The 17,462-nt window shown below is 34.9% G+C and overlaps 1 protein-coding gene across 1 annotated transcript in view; it reads right to left on the bottom strand.

Annotated features, from left to right (window-relative positions):
- Positions 1-17,462, bottom strand: part of nos1 (nitric oxide synthase 1 (neuronal)) — a 52,424-nt gene continuing 34,962 nt past the window's right edge. Inside the window, exons 18-27 of the mRNA XM_067405500.1 lie at positions 17,330-17,408; positions 16,559-16,752; positions 10,402-10,571; positions 8,782-8,992; positions 5,336-5,423; positions 5,124-5,245; positions 3,661-3,809; positions 3,169-3,363; positions 2,396-2,514; positions 1-1,128 (exon numbers count right to left, since the gene is read on the bottom strand). Coding sequence (XP_067261601.1) covers positions 1,113-1,128; positions 2,396-2,514; positions 3,169-3,363; positions 3,661-3,809; positions 5,124-5,245; positions 5,336-5,423; positions 8,782-8,992; positions 10,402-10,571; positions 16,559-16,752; positions 17,330-17,408 — 1,343 coding nt within the window. The 3' untranslated portion in view covers positions 1-1,112. The remainder of the gene's footprint in view (positions 1,129-2,395; positions 2,515-3,168; positions 3,364-3,660; positions 3,810-5,123; positions 5,246-5,335; positions 5,424-8,781; positions 8,993-10,401; positions 10,572-16,558; positions 16,753-17,329; positions 17,409-17,462) is intronic.

Consider the following 17,462-nt stretch of genomic DNA (forward strand, 5'->3'; position numbering starts at 1 on the left):
TTTTGAAACATAATTTTTATATTATATATTTTTATTTTTATTTTATTATCAAATAATACAACAACAACACTTTAAAACAAGGTTCCATTGGTTAACATTAGTTAAATACATAAGCTAGCATAAACTAACAATCAAAAATACTTCTAAATCATTTATTAATCTTAGTTAATGTTAATTTCAACATTTACATTATCAAAAAACAAAAGTTATATCTGGTAATATTATTTAGTGGACCTGTACTAACAATTGGCAATTGTATTTTTATTAACTAACATTAACAAAGGTGAATAAATACTGTAACGTGTTTTGCATTGCACAATGGGACCTTATAGTAAAGTGTTATCATGATGATCATAATAATAATAATAATATTAAATTGAATATAAAATATTATTATTATGAAGAAGAAGAGGAGGAAGAAGACAAATTAATATTATAAATTAATATAACTGATAATATAATTGACTCTTTCACAACCAAAATGAACTAATATGGACCGAAATGAGATCTGAACCCACTTTTAAGGTCAAGAACAGTGTGAATGCAAAGCGAACTGGTTATGTTTCTACTCAGTTCATCTCTTGGTCTGTGTTTGGTTCTTTTAAAGATGACTCACCCTTAGTAAATGCTAGCACATCCTCTCTTTATCATGGATAGAGACTTGGTCTTTAATAAAAACAGATCATAATATGCATAATAACCCCAAGACTCACTAACTAAATCAAATGCTTCCCATCTCTTAATGGTCAAAAGTCAATATCTATGCATGTTTGTACATCAGAAAAGCCACTGATCTTGCTTACATGTTAAAAAGGCAGGCCATGTCTAAGTGCACGCAGCCCATTGAGGACAAAGCATAAAGACACACAAAAAAGTGCATTTAGAAATTCAAGTGAAAGGTGTTTGTATTAATACAGATTTGATCATAGAGATGCACATCAAACAAGACCTAGCAAAGAAAATGAAATATTCCATTTAGAAAAAGGAAAAGAAGAAACCGTTTTTAAATTGGACAAACTTGGCACAGTTTTCCCGAATCATGGTTGGTGTCCCATCATGCTTCTGGTTGGCTGATTATGAGCAAAAACCAGCAATATGGACTGAAAATGAAACTATGAACAAAACACCCTGTAAAAGAAAGAAAATAAAGATTAAAAGAGATAAAAAAAAAGAGAAAAAGGGGAGGGGTAGAGAGGGTATGCATACAGTATATATATCAATCACAAAATATAAAATATAATTAATAGATTTATATTTTAATTAATAATAATTAAATGCAACAGCATATTAGAATGATTTCTGAAGGATCATGTGACACTGAAGACTGGAGTAATGATGCTGAAAATTTAGCTTTGTATCACAGGAATAAATTACATTTTAAAATAGAAAACAGTTATTTTATGTTAAGTTTTATGTTATGTTAGTGTAATAATATTTCACAGTGTTACTGTCTTCACTGTATTTTTGATTAAATAAATGCAGCCTTGGTGAGCAGACGAGACTTTCAAGAACATTTAAAAAATCTTACTGACCCCATACTCTTGAACGGTAGTATATTTTTCATATTTCATGCCTTTTTTCATTTAACTTAAGAAAATGTGTTGCTGTAATTGTGATTAATTTGATGAATAAATCTGCATGATGAAAGTAATTCAAATAATAAACACCTTTCATGCTTTAATCATGCTCACATTTCATATTCTATGCATTCTTTGCAACATTTCATGATGATATTTAATTATGTTGTGATTAGTGCTGTCAAATCAATTAATCATGATTAATCGCATCTAACATAAAAGTTATATATATATTGATAAAAGCATATTTTGTAAAACATGATATTTTGTAAATATATATTTTATGTTAGATGCGATTAATTGAGATATATATATATATATGTATATATATATATAAATAAATATAAATATAAATTTATTCAATTTTGCCCACTGTCCAACAGAGTACCAGATGACACATGGCGAGAGATTGTAAGGTACCTCTCGTCCTCCAATACAAGGACTTTCATCATAAAACATCAAAATAAGTGACACCTCTCACAGGAACTATGGTGGCCATACTGCGAAAAGGCCAGTTCAGTGCGCTACGGTTAAAGCACTTCTCCCTCCCTCCGCTCTTACAGCAAGTGTGCAATGAACAAGCTCTTATCTGTAAGAGCACAAACAGAGAATAGCACAGCCACTCTCTTCTCACTAATCCTGTTACGCTGCAGCCTCTTCTCAGCCTCCGTCTCTATGGTTACCGCTGGCATTCAGTGATGCCGGTCCAGAGGCAGTATCTACAGTAATCTACACAGTACAAGGTCCTCCTACAAGCACGGATAACCCAAGGCAACTCGAGGAGAGAGATGGATGAAGAAGAAGCAAACAGGACTTACTCATCCGTGTCTTTCTTGCTCTCTTCGATGTATGCAATAGACTCCGACCTTAGACGGTTGGTGACCTCGTAAGTGCGCAGAGTAACACCGAAAATGTCCTCGTGGTATCGATTCTCATCCTTCAATAAGAAAGAGGAGAAAACAGTTTGAAAAAAGTAACTGGAACTTCTCAGATGACCTTGTACTTGATTTACCTTTGCACACAAAGCGTCAGTTTTAAATAAATGGCCAAATATAACACTAAATATAAGCTGTGTTTCCACAACAGAAACTTTCCCCAGGAACTAAGGACTTTGGGTTGGTACTCTGTGTGTTTCGATCACAGGAACCAGGGTCTAAATGAAGTTCCAGGTAAAAATGTCCCCCTCCGAAAGTCCCTGCTTGCAAACAGGAACTTTCGGGGGTGGGATTTGGGCGCTCAACATGCTTATTGGTTGAGTTAACGCAGCATTTTGATTGGTTGACTCCACGCAGCAATTTATTTCAACCACCACTTTTAAAAATGTTGTTGCGGTGCGTGCAGTAAGAGTTGTTTGCTATTCAAATCAACAATGTAGTTTAAAGAACACAAACGATGGACTGACAATGAGGTTCAGGCTTTATTAAGCTTATATGCGGAGGACGAAATCCAGTGGGAACTAGAAAGTCGCGTGCACTCCTACGTCACCAGACTATCTTCATGGTACTTTAGACCGTGATGGAAACGCAGACAGCAACAGGTCTGGGGGAAATAGTGGCTATAGTGTAAAGTTTTGAAAAAAGTGGGATCTGACCCTTAGTTTGCTGATATAGAAGCCGGCATCCTCCAGAGTCAAGTTGCCGTGCAGTTTAAAGATCTGCTGGACTGTTTTCAGCACATCTCCGGCCATGGTGACGTCCCCACAGACGTAGATATGTCCTCCTTCTTCTCTCAGATACTTGTACACTGTTTCAGACAGCTGCTCACGAAGCACATCCTGGACGTATTTCTGAGAAAAGAATATGAAATTGTGAGGTAAGGGACTGAATAGACATCTGAGCCACATGGCATGGTACATGAAGAGTTGACTATTATTTGATAAGTCAGAAAGCCTTTGCTTTGCTCACTGAATTTTTTTTTTTTTTTTTTTTTAAAGGAAAAATTAGACTTTTTCATTTTCCATTTTTCATTTTCCCACTAATCTCTATGATTCACATGGGCAATCTATCTAAACCCTCACTAATGCTGGAGTATAAATGGATTTGAAATATCCTCACTGATATTTGCCAAGGCATAATATTCTCACCTTTGGTCTCCCAGGCTCTCTGGAGTATGCGGTGAAAAGTTCTTTAAACACTTCCTTGTTCTTGGCCTGGATGGTCTCTTCCTTGTAAATGTGGTCAATCTGTGACTGCCGACAACCGAAAACCAAGATCATGGGGCATGCCTTGATTCCTGGTCAAATAAAACATGCCAAAATTAAGTTTTAAAGGAATGTTCACCCGAAAATGAAAATTCTGTCATCATTTACTCACCCTTATGTTGTTCCAAACCTGTATGAGTTTCTTACTTCTGCTGAACACAAAAGAAGATATTTTGGTGAGAATGTTGGTAACCAGACAGTTGACAGTAGCCATTGTAATTTTCCATAGTAATTTTTTTTCCTACTATGGAAGTCAATGGCTACCATCAACTGACTGGTTACACCAACGTTCTTCAAAATATCTCATACAGGTTTGGAACAACATAAGGGTGAGTAAATGATGACAGAATATTCATTTTTGGGTGAACTATCCCTTCAGTGACAAATGCCAAAGTATATTAGTGCTATATGCAAATTATCAATTAATCCTAAAATTATAAATAAATGATTAAAATTAAAATGATAAATAATAATAAATTTATATTATATATATATATATATATATATTTTGTGGGTATAATAAATATATATATATATATATATATATATATATATATATATATATATATATATATATATATATATATATATATATATATATATATATTATACCCACAAAATAATAAATAAAATAAATTAATATATAAAAATAAATAAACGTTTTATTTCATTTTATTCTATAAAAAGTAATGGAATATCACAGCATTAGATAACAAATTAATTAAACAATGCTTGACCCTTTTCAGGAAATTTAAATGCAAATTTTGTACATTTGTACATTCCAGCAATTAAAACAACTGACAAATAAAATAAATGAATACATTTTCTACAAAAAATAGAACACATATGTGACCCTGGACCACAAGACCAGTCATAATGGTCAATTTTTTAAAACTGAGATTTATACATCATCTGAAAGTTTAATAAATAAGCTGTTTGGATTGGACAACATTTGGCCGAGATACAACTATTTGAAAATCTGGAATCTGAGGGTGCAAAAAAAATCTAAATATTGAGAAAATCACCTTTAAAGTTGTCCATATAAAGTCTTTAGCAACGCATATACACTCACAAAAACACATTTTTATATATATTTACAGTAGGAAATTTACAAAATATCTTCATGGAATAAAATCGATCATTTTGAAACATACAATGTATTGTTAGCTATCGCTACAAATATACCCTCGCGACTTATGACTGGTTTTGTGGTCCAGGGTCATATATAAGTGTGAAAAGTCACACTTGAAAATGTATTAAATAACAAAGTAAAAAATTAATCAAACCCAAGACACTTTCCTTTCTCAGAACTTAGAATTTAAACTTAGAAGCAATAATAAGCATACCCTTATTTTCAATATCATAGAGTCTCTGCTGCCAGAAACTTCTGAATGGAGCAATTCCAGTGCCTGGACCAATCAGAATACACGGAACCTGGCTGTCTTTAGGCATACGGAATGTTGGAGCCCTGAAACACAAAATACATCATTTGATTCCATCAAATCCACAAGAAAACTACCCTCAGTGGACATATGTGAGAAGTGTATAAACGCTTTACCCTCTGACAAAGCATGGCACCGTATCATCTTCTTCCAAGCTGTTGAGCCAGGAGGAACACACTCCATGGTGTACGGGACCCTCTCCATCTATCCGGAATAAAGCACATAATCCTTTAACCTGACATCCTCTGACACTGATCTAATGCCTGGCAATTTAGGACTGCACAGGGCTGACATCACTTGCTTCAAATGGAGTGAAATTGCTATATTTTAACCGCCAATTACGCCATTATGCACATAATTACATGTTTACAATGCATTAAAAATGTGGAAAAGAGATTAGATCACAGTTTCTCTCTTTTGCGCATGATAACAAAAAAGGCTTAACAGCAAATGAGTAGATCTAGAATTAATTTGATCTTTTAATTTTTATGTAGTCCCTATCTTTAAAATAAATGAGCAGTTACTAGATGAACAGTCTAATACCACAGACAATCAGCCTGGTTTCTCTTTTGACAATACAGATTATTCACAATTCATTAGGCACTTCAGTCAAATTGCTAATTAAGTTCATAGTCTCTTATTAAGCACCCAATTATTCATACGATACCGCTGTTGGGGAAATGTGAGTTTTCAGGCTGTATGTCATTGAAAGTGAGAGGCTGTTTAGTGTGACACTCACAGTTTGAAATGAGTGACAAAGAAGCACTGGAAAACACTGTGAAGTGGATTGCATTGGTTAAACACAACATCAGGTCCTGTTTACACCTGCTTTGAACATCTGGTGTTAAAGTGATCAGCTGAGATACATTACTGTTAACACCTGGTACAAACTTGCATCTCAAATGTGTTTCTGGTGACCATTAGCTTTCATCAAATAGAGGGTCTCTGAAAGACTGCTTAAATCACTTATTACATCAGTGTATCTCTGCACATTGACATAAAAAAAACCCCACAAACTAACAAACAAAAAAAATGTTAATTGCAGGTATATAATGTCTATTATGCAATTTAATATGAGTTTGCTATTGCTTGTGGTGTATATGGATAGAATCAAATTTAGCTGTGATGTAGAGTACATACATATACGGTACATACTGTTTTATTTGATTCTATTTTTTTACAAGTAATTTTATAAGTAATTTTAAAATCTCACTCGAAAAAATGTTCTGTTAAATTGATGATTAAAAAAACTGCAGCTGTGGTTGCCAGAAAATAACACAGTCACATTGTTTTAGGTATTATTACTTGAATTATCAAAATCTGCTTTTTGCCTTAAAATATACTAATAATCACCTTAATAATGCAGGTGGTAAAACAGAAAATCACATGATGAATCAGAGTTCATAATAAGTGGCCTGTCCATAAAACAAGGCCAATACTTGTGTATAAATGTGCACAGTGTCATGCAATCAAAGAAAAAAACACCATTAGTCAGTGAAACACAAGACACTAAAATAATGCAATAAACATTTACTAAATAACAGCTGGTCGATTGGTGTTTTAACACCATGCCAGCCTCCTTGGCTATTTTCATGGTGAGTAACAGGTTTTAAAAAAACCAAAAAACAATAGGTATAGTAAAATAATTCCTGCGAGAACTTAAACCATAACAATTTAATAAAATATGTTTAAGAGATACTGGACCAAAGTCCCTTCTCTTTGAATGGGGAAACATCAAATTCTCCAAAACTGTTCGCCAACCTTACGATTACATTTCATATTTGAAATCACCAATGAAATCTGACAACAGCTGTCTTATAAATGTTTTATCCAAACGCTCGAATCATGACAAAAATTTTATTTTTCAGGCTGGATCAAGCTAATGCGCATACGCAGACCTAAATGCGCGTCTCTTTGCCATGTTTCAGAGGTGCGCGTCTGACTGTTTCTATAGAAACCGGTGATTCTAACGGCTGCTGCAGTGACGCGATGACTTTATTGGTCGCCGATTGGCTCTTATTTAGAAGGCGGGACTTATTCCGCCATATTGAGCGTTACACTTTCTCCCATTCAAAACAATACGAGTGACACATCTTGTGTTATTCTATAGTCTTTGTACTGGATTCTGGTATGAGGAGCATAGCGGTGGATCTTCATTTGACTTGTGTGTGATTGTGGAATGTAATGCGTTACAATATTGCATTAATACCTAAAAAAGTAACAAATGATCTTACTTTTTATGCAAAGTAGCTTTTTTTTTTTTTTTTTGTATATTAAAAAACAAAGTTATATTTTATTGGCAAATGTAAAGGCTCTTTCACACCTAAAGTGAAAAGAATAAGCTCATGCTGAAGGAAATGCAAAAAAAAAGTGATGTTTATCTAAGTCAATTTTGCTTATTAGCAAAGACTATAGAATAACACAAGACGTGTCACTTGTATTGTTTTGAATGGGAGAAAGTGTAACGCGCAATAAGTCCCACCTTCTAAATAAGAGCCAATCGCCGACTGGTAAAGTCGTCGCGTCACTTCAGCAGCCGTTAGAATCACCGATTTCTATAGAAACAGTCAGACGCGCATGCGCATTAGCTTGATCCAGCCTAAAAAATACAGTTTTTTTGTCATGATTCGAGCGCTTAGAAACTAAATTTATGAGCCGGTTGTTGTTAGATTTCATTGGTGATTTCAAATATGAAATTTAATCGTAAGGTTGGGGAACAGTTTTGGAGAATTTGATGTTTCCCCATTCAAGGAGATTGCATGATGCCCAGGATGCCCAAGAGGCGTTTCAAAGATGGCCGCCGAGTGAAATGACTTGCCTTAAAGGGACTTTGTTATTAGTATGGTTGAATTGGAACACTGAAGGTCAGCAACAAAGACATAGGTTAATAAAGTGAGATTAAATGCATAAAGTATATATTTATTACTTAACATTTAATTAGTCCAGGTTTGCGTTCAGTTCTGAGTTTTCTGATTTCACTGTTTTTATTCATTTTGAGGAATACTGAATCTGTTTTTGTGCAAGTGAGATGAGTAAATGTATCCTCACATTTAGTCTAGAACTGCAATAACTATCATGTTCACACAGCTTAGTGACACAACGCCTCTTTCTCTCAACCTGGGGACAGGAGAGCTGTCAGTCAATAAATGGGAAAATAAAGTAACTTGCGTTAGTTATTTGAAAAAGTAACTGATATTTTGTTGTAAATTTAAAATGCGTTACTTTTAAATTTTAATGCGTTACTTTACTTGTTACTTAAAAAAGTAATCTGATTGTGTTACTCGTGTTACTTGTAATGCGTTACCCCCAACACTGCTTGTATTACATATTACATACATTACATATTATGCAATGGTAAACCATTTAACCATTTTTCCACCATATATGGCAAGGTAACTTACAGCTAACATCTTAAAAGGTTTTTATTGTAGCATTTTTACTGTTTTTTTTTTTTTTTTTTTTTGTTTTTTTAAATTATAAGCAACATTATTAAGTTTCCTGAACTATGAAAAAGCAACCCCTTTGCGATCCCCTCTGGTTTTTCTTTTCTTTTTTTCATTACCTTTGGGCCGATAGGACACCACCGCCACAGTGAGGTGGATCTCTCCCGGATAGAGGTCTGGAGAGGAGCTGATGGAGTAGTACCGTGCCTGTAAGAGGGGTAGCTGGGTCAAGAGCAGGGTGGAGGGGATCTGGAGGGACGGGAACTCTTCCAACACCTCCACTATGGTGGGGTTATTGTACCACTTCCACTCCTCATACTCCTGCAAACCCTGAGGAGACACAGAATGAAGCACATGACATCAACATGATGTTCTCAGTAGCTCTGGTTTGGCACATGAGCTCTGGATGAGTGGCCGTGAATGGCAAACGTTCAAAACATTCTGCAAGCCGTGAATTGACAGCAAGAAGCGAGTAAAAAAAAACTGTCAACGTTGTAATTTGCGTATAAGCGTTAATCATGTGAGTGTAAAACAGAGCCAGAAATGTCTTTCTCAGATCTCTCCTTTTAAAGAGGGTTTTTGACACCATGTACTCACCATCATGTCAATCCTAATCTACAGTATGTGATATTTTGAACATAAATTATTATTTAGCACAATGTTCTTTTTTATACAATAAAAGTGTTTTTACTAGAGCTGTATATTTTTAATTACACTACCTGATCATATGGCTTCAAAAAATTACAAAAAACAGTGGTGGAAAAATCATATAGACTACTTGCTCATTTTTCCTGATAATTTCTTCATCATAGATTTCTTGATCCTTTCTGACCTTCAGCTATTACCTGAAGAATTCCATTTTAAATTAATGCTGTTCTTTTGAACTTTCCATTCATCAAAAATACTGAAATATAAATGTATCATGGTTTCCACGGGAATATTAAACAGCGCGAATCAGCATATTAGAATGATTTCTGAAGAATCATGTGACACTAAAGACTGGAATAATGATGTTGAAAATTCAGCTGACATCATGGGAATAAATTACATTTTATAATATATATAAAATAAAAGTTACTTTAACTTCTAATTATATTTCACAATTTTTACTGTATTTTTGATCAAATAAATGCAGCCTTAGTGAGCCTAAGAGACCTTTTTTAAAAACATTTAAAAATCTCACCGACCCCAAACTTTCACTAGTGTTTTCCAAATAAATGCTTAAAATATACAGAAGTAAATTGTATGTTTATTTTAATCAGGCAGAGAGACACTGTGGGGAGTTGCCATCCTCACTGACATGAACCTCTCTTTCTCCTCTGTTTCACTCCATTCTTTCATCAGAATCATTTGAACCAAAAAAGAATGACTCACTAACTAAGCAGCCATTTTCAGTGGGAACAAGCAATGAAAGAGAAATATTTCCATGTCTTTGAGTTGACGCTGAGAGGCTTGTGTGAGAGAGCAAGACAGGCATGGGAGAGGAAAAAAGGAAGTGGGGAGGAGGGGGTTGATTTTCAGGTAATAAGTTATCAAACTGAGAAAATTACTGCCGATTTGAGGCGGAAAATGCAGGGACGCATGTGGAGACGTGACACCTTTTGTCTAATACGGTGTATGAAAACGGGTCTTAGATCATTACTGAGCTTTAGCACGGCTTGTATTGATGCAAATAAATGTCTCACATGATAATTAGAGAAACACACAAGTTTGTGTGCAGGCATGCAGTGTTTTCTTACCTTGCTGAGCACCTCTAGTCTCTTTCTCTGTTTCTCATTAGTTGCTAGAGGAGCAAACTGTTGCAATAATTGAGGACTAGGAGGGGTGGTTATGTCCAGGAAGTATTTGAAAGCTTGATAGATGGTACAGGGCGGAATACGACTCTCATCTGTCCAGTTACTTATCACACCTGAAGAAGATGAAGAGATTCTGATTTGTTAAGAATCCTATTTTCCATGCAGAAAAAAAAAAAAAAATCAAGGCAACATGTATTGATATCAAGCCAAAAATTCAATAAAAGTATGATGTATGCACTATATTTTAGTCATATTATAGGTGTAAGAAAAAAAAACTAAAATTGAAAAGATTAGTTCTCTTCAGAATTAAAATTTCCTGAAAATTTACTTATCCCCATGTCATCCAAGATGTTTATGTCTTTCTTTCATCAGTTGAAAAGAAATTAAGGTTTTTGAGGAAAACATTCCAGGATTATTCTCCATATAGTGGACTTCACCAGGGTTCAACGAATTGAAGGTCAAAATTGCTGTTTCAGTGAAGCTTCAAAGGGCTCTGAACAATTCCAGACGAGGAATAAGGGTCTTATTTAGTGAAATGATTGGTCATTTTCCAAAAAAACAAAAACATTATATACAGTATATGTATACAGTATAAGTCCACTATATGGAGAATAATCCTGGAATGTTTTCCTTAAAAACCTTAATTTCTTTTCGACTGACGAAAGAAACACATAAACATCTTGGATGACATGGGGATAAGTAAATTGTCAGGAAATTTTAATTCTGAAGTGAACTAATCCTTTAAGTCATTATTCGCTGAAAATCTCTTCTGTAGTTTGTCATCACTGAAGTCTAACTTGATGTGACATTCAGATATTCACAAATGCAGATGAGATTTGAGAGTTATGGTGGAGGAAAATATTTAAGCAAACTATGACTTAAATTGTAGCTTTTTTCCCCTCACACATTAAACTATTATATGCCTTCAGAGGACTTGGAATATAGTGGACAGATAATTTGGACTTCTTTCATGGTGCTTGTTTTATCATTTTTTTATCATCACCTTTCCATTTGTATTCCAAAAAAAAAAAAGAAAGTTGTATGGGATTAGAAGGACATGTGGATGAGTAAATGATGACAGAGTTTTCATTTCTGAGTGAACTGTACCCTGATGATGTGCCCAAGGCACCTACTTTTATTAAAATACCTCTTTTGTGCACAATAATGCAGGCTTCAATGAGACCACATCTGTAATGATTGCCAGATCAAGGAGAAAGAGTTGCAGCAACCTCATATTACCTCTGTAAAGGTCACTGGCCAGTTTTCAGTCATCCTGACATATTTCTCAACAAGAAAGGGTGAGAAATCTCACTTCAGCTAACCTTTTTAAAAGACTCTGATAATAGGTCCTGTATGATAGGTCAGTACCACCAAAAATATATGTAGTATCTCTTTAACACCTTCTCTTATCTCTTCAACACAACAACTGTGAAATAATCATAATTCTTTCCATGCACAGAGGCAAGATAAATAACCATATATGATGAGGGAGAACTTCAACAAAAGAGAACAAATAGAATGTAAAGGCTCAAATAGAGAAACGGGACTGCGCCTCTGGCACAAGAGATGAAACCCTGATAGAAATGTGATTGAAAGCACTTCATTTGGCATCAAAAATTGTTTTGATTCAGTTAGATTTGCAAAGGAATAGCATGCCAGCATCAAAATCTTTCCCTCTCGGTGAAGTTTTGATCTCAAAATTGTCTATTTAATCTAAATATCTGTCATAGATTATAATGAATCCAAGGCAAATTAATTCTGCATTCATCGTATATAGAGATTTGTCATGTGGCATCTAAATTATGTTTTACAATTGATTAATAATATGATACAATTGCAATTCACTATGCAAATGTTAAAATGAGTGTTTACACGCACACTGCACTGATAACTAGCAAGTATCAGCTTATTATAAAAACCTAACAATGCAAGAGAATTGCATTTACATGAGATTTAAATTTTTGATTTTATTGTTGTGTGCGAACATTGAATAAGCCATCATAATGCCAGTGAAATTAAAGGTGATAAAGAGGATCTTTTCGTCGACTGAGAAACCAAAGACTGTTACTGAGTTTTTGAAATTAGCGCATGCGTAAGAACAACCCCCCTCCTTTCGAGGGAACGCCTCCCAAAACTCGTGCATGAGTATTGGAACACGAGTGTTTACCACCGGCATTCGCTGTGTCGTGTTAGTGGATTCATTATGTCGGACTCACCGCAGGTAACTCATAATCTGCAGTTGTTACTCCTGTCTCCTGACAAAAACATTGCATGCGGCGCCTGTGGAGTGTGGAAAGTTACTGGAGCGCACACGTCTCTCACAAGGAACGTCACGGCAGTGATTGACAAGCCAGAGGGCCAATCCGCGCACGTCTCTCACAAGGAATGTCACGGAAGTGATTGACAAGCCAGAGGGCCAATTGTTTACGTGATGATCACGTAAATGATTGGCTGATGTTTTTAAGGCCCTACCTCGTGCACAGATGATGTATATTAATATTATTCCTTTCAGTGCACCTAATAAATAGTCTTTTATCAGTTAGTAAAGACAGTTTCAAGTAATATTGCAAGAATGTATAAAACAAAACATCCTCTTTAGCACCTTTAAAGCAAAACCACTTTTTTTTTTTAAATCATTTTTAACTATTTAAAAAGGCGCATGCACACTTTACACATTGTCAGGTTAAGCATAATGAGTTTGTGAATGCTAATCTACTCAATGTCAGCGCATACATTTTGAGTAGTGAATTGTATAATTTATAAACCCTCAGAATACAGGATCTGTTTTAAGTACAATATCCTGATGGATATCAGTTGTAAGTGTTATTGTAAGTGATATGAATGAAAGCTAGCTCACTTTTCAGTAAATGTGACATGATGAGCACTATGGACCAGGTTACCCTGATCTTTGACTCATTGTGAACACCAGAACACCTGGTGAACGCACTGTTCAACAGACAATGGCATATTGAGAAAGCCTTTCCTCTGTGTTCAAAGGGGAGAAATCAAAATAATGTTTGAATGGGGGTGGGGGGGACGGGGACTGGCAGACTTATATGGACAAAGTACTAGAAACATTGCATCTCTGTTCTCATTCTGTTTGTTCATCAAAAGTGATATGTCATTTCAGATTATTTTATGTAGATTCTGTCATTTTCCGTAAGATACCAAAGCAGATGATTGAAAGACAAGTTGATTTGGAAAGTTGCTTTTCATTTGTTGACATTTGCAAGAAACAATTTAAAGCTGCTATTAAGCTAGATTGTTATTCTAGAATACTTTTTTCCATTTCATATTATATTTTCATTTTTGGATTAGTATGTAAGGAATAATTAGTATGTAAGCAATAAGGCCATTGAATTATTAGAAAATAATGCACACCCGAGGTGGTAATGCAGCCATGATGTGAAGCAGGTGTGCATTATTTTCTAATAATTCAACGGCCCGGAGTCAATTATTCCGCTTATACTATGGTTACCACACCTCAAAACATTGTTCAGATGTTGTATTTCAAGACATTTGTCAGGTTTTTGTCCTTAAACACTCGTGTGTAGGACTTAATTCTTACGCACCTCATCCCACGCCGCCGTAGCTAATTTCAAAACATCATTTAAGAGCTAGTGACAGAGGCTTAAAGTCACTGATAGCAGACTAATGCAGTCATTAATGCAGTTATTAGAGAGAGAGAGATTAAAGGTGCTAAAGAGGATGTTTTGTTTTATACATTTTTGCAATATTACTTGAAACTGTCTTTACTAACTGATAAAAGACTATTTATTAGGTGCACTGAAAGGAATAATATTAATATACATCATCTGTGCACGAGGTAGGACCTTAAAAACATCAGCCAATCGTTTACGCGATCATCGCGTAAACGATTGGCCCTCTGGCTTGTCAATCACTGCCGTGGCATTCCTTGTGAGAGACGAGCGCGGCTGCGCGCTCCAGTAACTTTCCACACTCCACAGGCGCCGCATGCAATGTTTTTGTTAGGAGACAGGAGTAACAAGTACAGATTATGAGTTACCTGCGGTGAGTCCGACATAATGAATCCAAAAAACACGACACAGCGAATGCCGGTGGTAAACACTCATGTTCCAATGCACGATTTTTGGGAGGCGTTCCTTTGAAATGAGCTGTGAAGGAGGGGGGTTGTTCTTACGCATGCGCTCATTTCAAAAACTCAGTAACAGTCTTTGGATTCTCAGTCGACGAAAAAAATCCTCTCTATCACCTTTAAGCTTGTGTCAATTACCTAAATCTGCATCTGGCAACAGTATTCGGCAGCAGCGTTTCTACTAATAGCAAAACTGTAAGTTTATCTGCTTCAATAACAGCACTATTTCTACATCGCTAGTGAGAAATGTAATGTAGCTTTTAAGTTGCTAAACTATTTTACTGATAAAATCTTCAGAGCAGCGCTGACAACATGTATCTGTGCGAGTGTGTGTCCGTACTGTATGTGTGTGTATTTGAGTAGGAGAGAGCGGGAGAAAGAGATATGTGCTTTCCATCAGCCCAGGCTCATTGGAAAAATTTACATTTGGGAACATTTTTGCAAAACGAAAATGCGTTGCGTCATTCATGTTTTGTGACTGTTATAATGTGAACTGTCCACTGAGTGGCGCTAAAAGCGTGTTCTGTTTATCCAAAACAGATGAACGTGAATCTAGTATGTTTTTTTAGGGTTTTTTTTTTTTTGCATTGTTTTTTTTGCAACACTTAAGTATAGGGAACACATATCAATGATTAACTTCAAAATTTCCCTCAATAAACTCCTAATTTACTGCTTATTAACAGTTAATAAGTTAGTTGTTAAGTTTAGGTATGGGGTAGGATTAAGAATGTAGAATAAGTTCATGCAGAATAAGGCATTAATATCTGCTTAATAATAATAATAATACATAGCCAATATTCTATGCATGCTAATAAGAAAATAACTAAAATAAAGTGTTAGCTTGTTTTGCATTTCTGATTTGATATGTCCAGTGAGTGGCGCTAAACTTAATGCTCCATTACGTTTTAAAATAAGGTTTTACCAACACTACACCTAAACCTACTTTTAGCCATTTTAGCTAGTTTTCATTTTTGATCTCTCATCTTTGAGCTCTTTTATCATAAGTCATGCTTCACCGGATTCGTACCCAGGCCCTCCACATCCCAAGTACAATTCTGTATCAGCTGAGCTAACAAGGAACCTTTGTTACATCAGAAAAGTGAAATATATGGAGCTTGTTAAGCGATGCAAAGCCCAAAATGTATTCGTTTACAAATCATGTACTATGGTAAAAAGTTTTTTGAGATCATAACATAATATTGCGCAAGGAGACATGAAAACAAGTCTTTATTAATCCATAATCTGACCCTGTAATCATAACTGTATGAAAAGGATTAAAAATACTTGCTGTTTTACTGCCTCTAGTGTTCATTTCTGTTGGAAACTGCAGTGTTATGTACCTACTGTGTTGGTATGTATTTTGCATTTTGCAATGATGTTCCCACAGGTATGTTTTTTCCATGAGATCAGGTTGCTTTTTACATAATAAAACACTATTGTTGCGAAAAACATGCAACTTAAAAAAGTAAATTACCTGGTTGACTTAAACTTCTGAGTTCAATGAAATTAAAAATTTGAGTTAATACAATGAAGGTCATTGGTTTAATAAACAGAAACTCAAAATAATATGTTATCCGAACCACATTATTTACTGAAGTTGATTTGACAAATCATAAAAATATTTTTTTACAGTTTGGAAATAATTTGTCGTTTTTATCCTATTGTTTACTATATTTATTTGCTTGGTCGTGTCGTTGTGGGTTTTAGTTCTTTTGCTGTTGTAGGCTGTAAGGACCTTTGAAATAACTGAAATCATTTAGTGTAGTGATCTGGACATGTAATGTGGTCAAGACCTGCCTGGAACTACTTTAGCCGTGCTTTTCCATGAAATGTTTGTAGAATGTTTGTCAACCAATCATATTCAAGCATTCAGTCCCATAGTATGAATAGTATTTCATATAGTTTTATAATAAAAATGTGTTTTTTTTTTTTTTTTTTTTTGACAAGAAAAAAAAAACATATTTGCATGTATTTCATAGTTACCCAATGCTGTGTTTCTCTCCACTAAGAACTCCACTTTCACAATTTGATTGACAGGAGGTGCGTCCTCCAGCTTCTCGATAAGAGTTGTAACTAGATCTTCGTTGTTGCCAGGGAAAACTCCTAAATGGTCACCAGGCAGGTATTTCAGGGTCTCGTGATTGTTGGCATCAAGACGTACAAATATAGTTGATCGGCTGATGGACAGGAAGAAAACGTAATATGAAACAGTTGCAGTCATTATTAAAGAGATTACAAAAGATATATTCATACACAATAGCAATTTGATACACTTTGCCCCATTGGGTACTTTTGCTATAATAGGCTGGAGTGAAGTCTGACATTGAAAAGCATTTTATCTGCCATTTTTCTTAAAATAAATTGTTACATTTTACAGTAACATGATTAAAAACTCAAGGCTTAAATTAGCTTTATGTTATTGACATTAATTTAGCTCACTTTTCCTTAATTTCCTAACTTTTCAGGGTTTAATAAATGATTGCAACAATATGGAAATAGCATTTTATAATAATTTTTTGAAAAACTCAGTTGAAAACTATACAAACACACCAATCCTACATAGATTTACATTAGAAAAGAGCAAAAGCTTCTCAGAAAATATGGCAGAGATAGCAACAATTGCTAAGGAAGGTTTAGTAACTTTTTAAAGTTTTTTTTAAGGCAGAACTCAGTCAAACGTAATGTGAAAGACTTTCATGACAACGTAAATATGAGATCATTTGAAATTGGACAGAATATTAGCAAAAAACATACTTTGATCTGGCACTTTGTAGGTTCTGTCTCTGCAGAAATTTGGCCCCATAAACTTTCTTCTTATGGATGCTGTAAAGTGCTGAGAGTGGATACAAAAACCAATCAACAGTTAAAAATGTGCTGTGTGGAATTA

This window comes from Chanodichthys erythropterus, chromosome 13, assembly GCF_024489055.1.
Source record: "Chanodichthys erythropterus isolate Z2021 chromosome 13, ASM2448905v1, whole genome shotgun sequence".
Lineage (NCBI taxonomy): Eukaryota > Metazoa > Chordata > Actinopteri > Cypriniformes > Xenocyprididae > Chanodichthys > Chanodichthys erythropterus.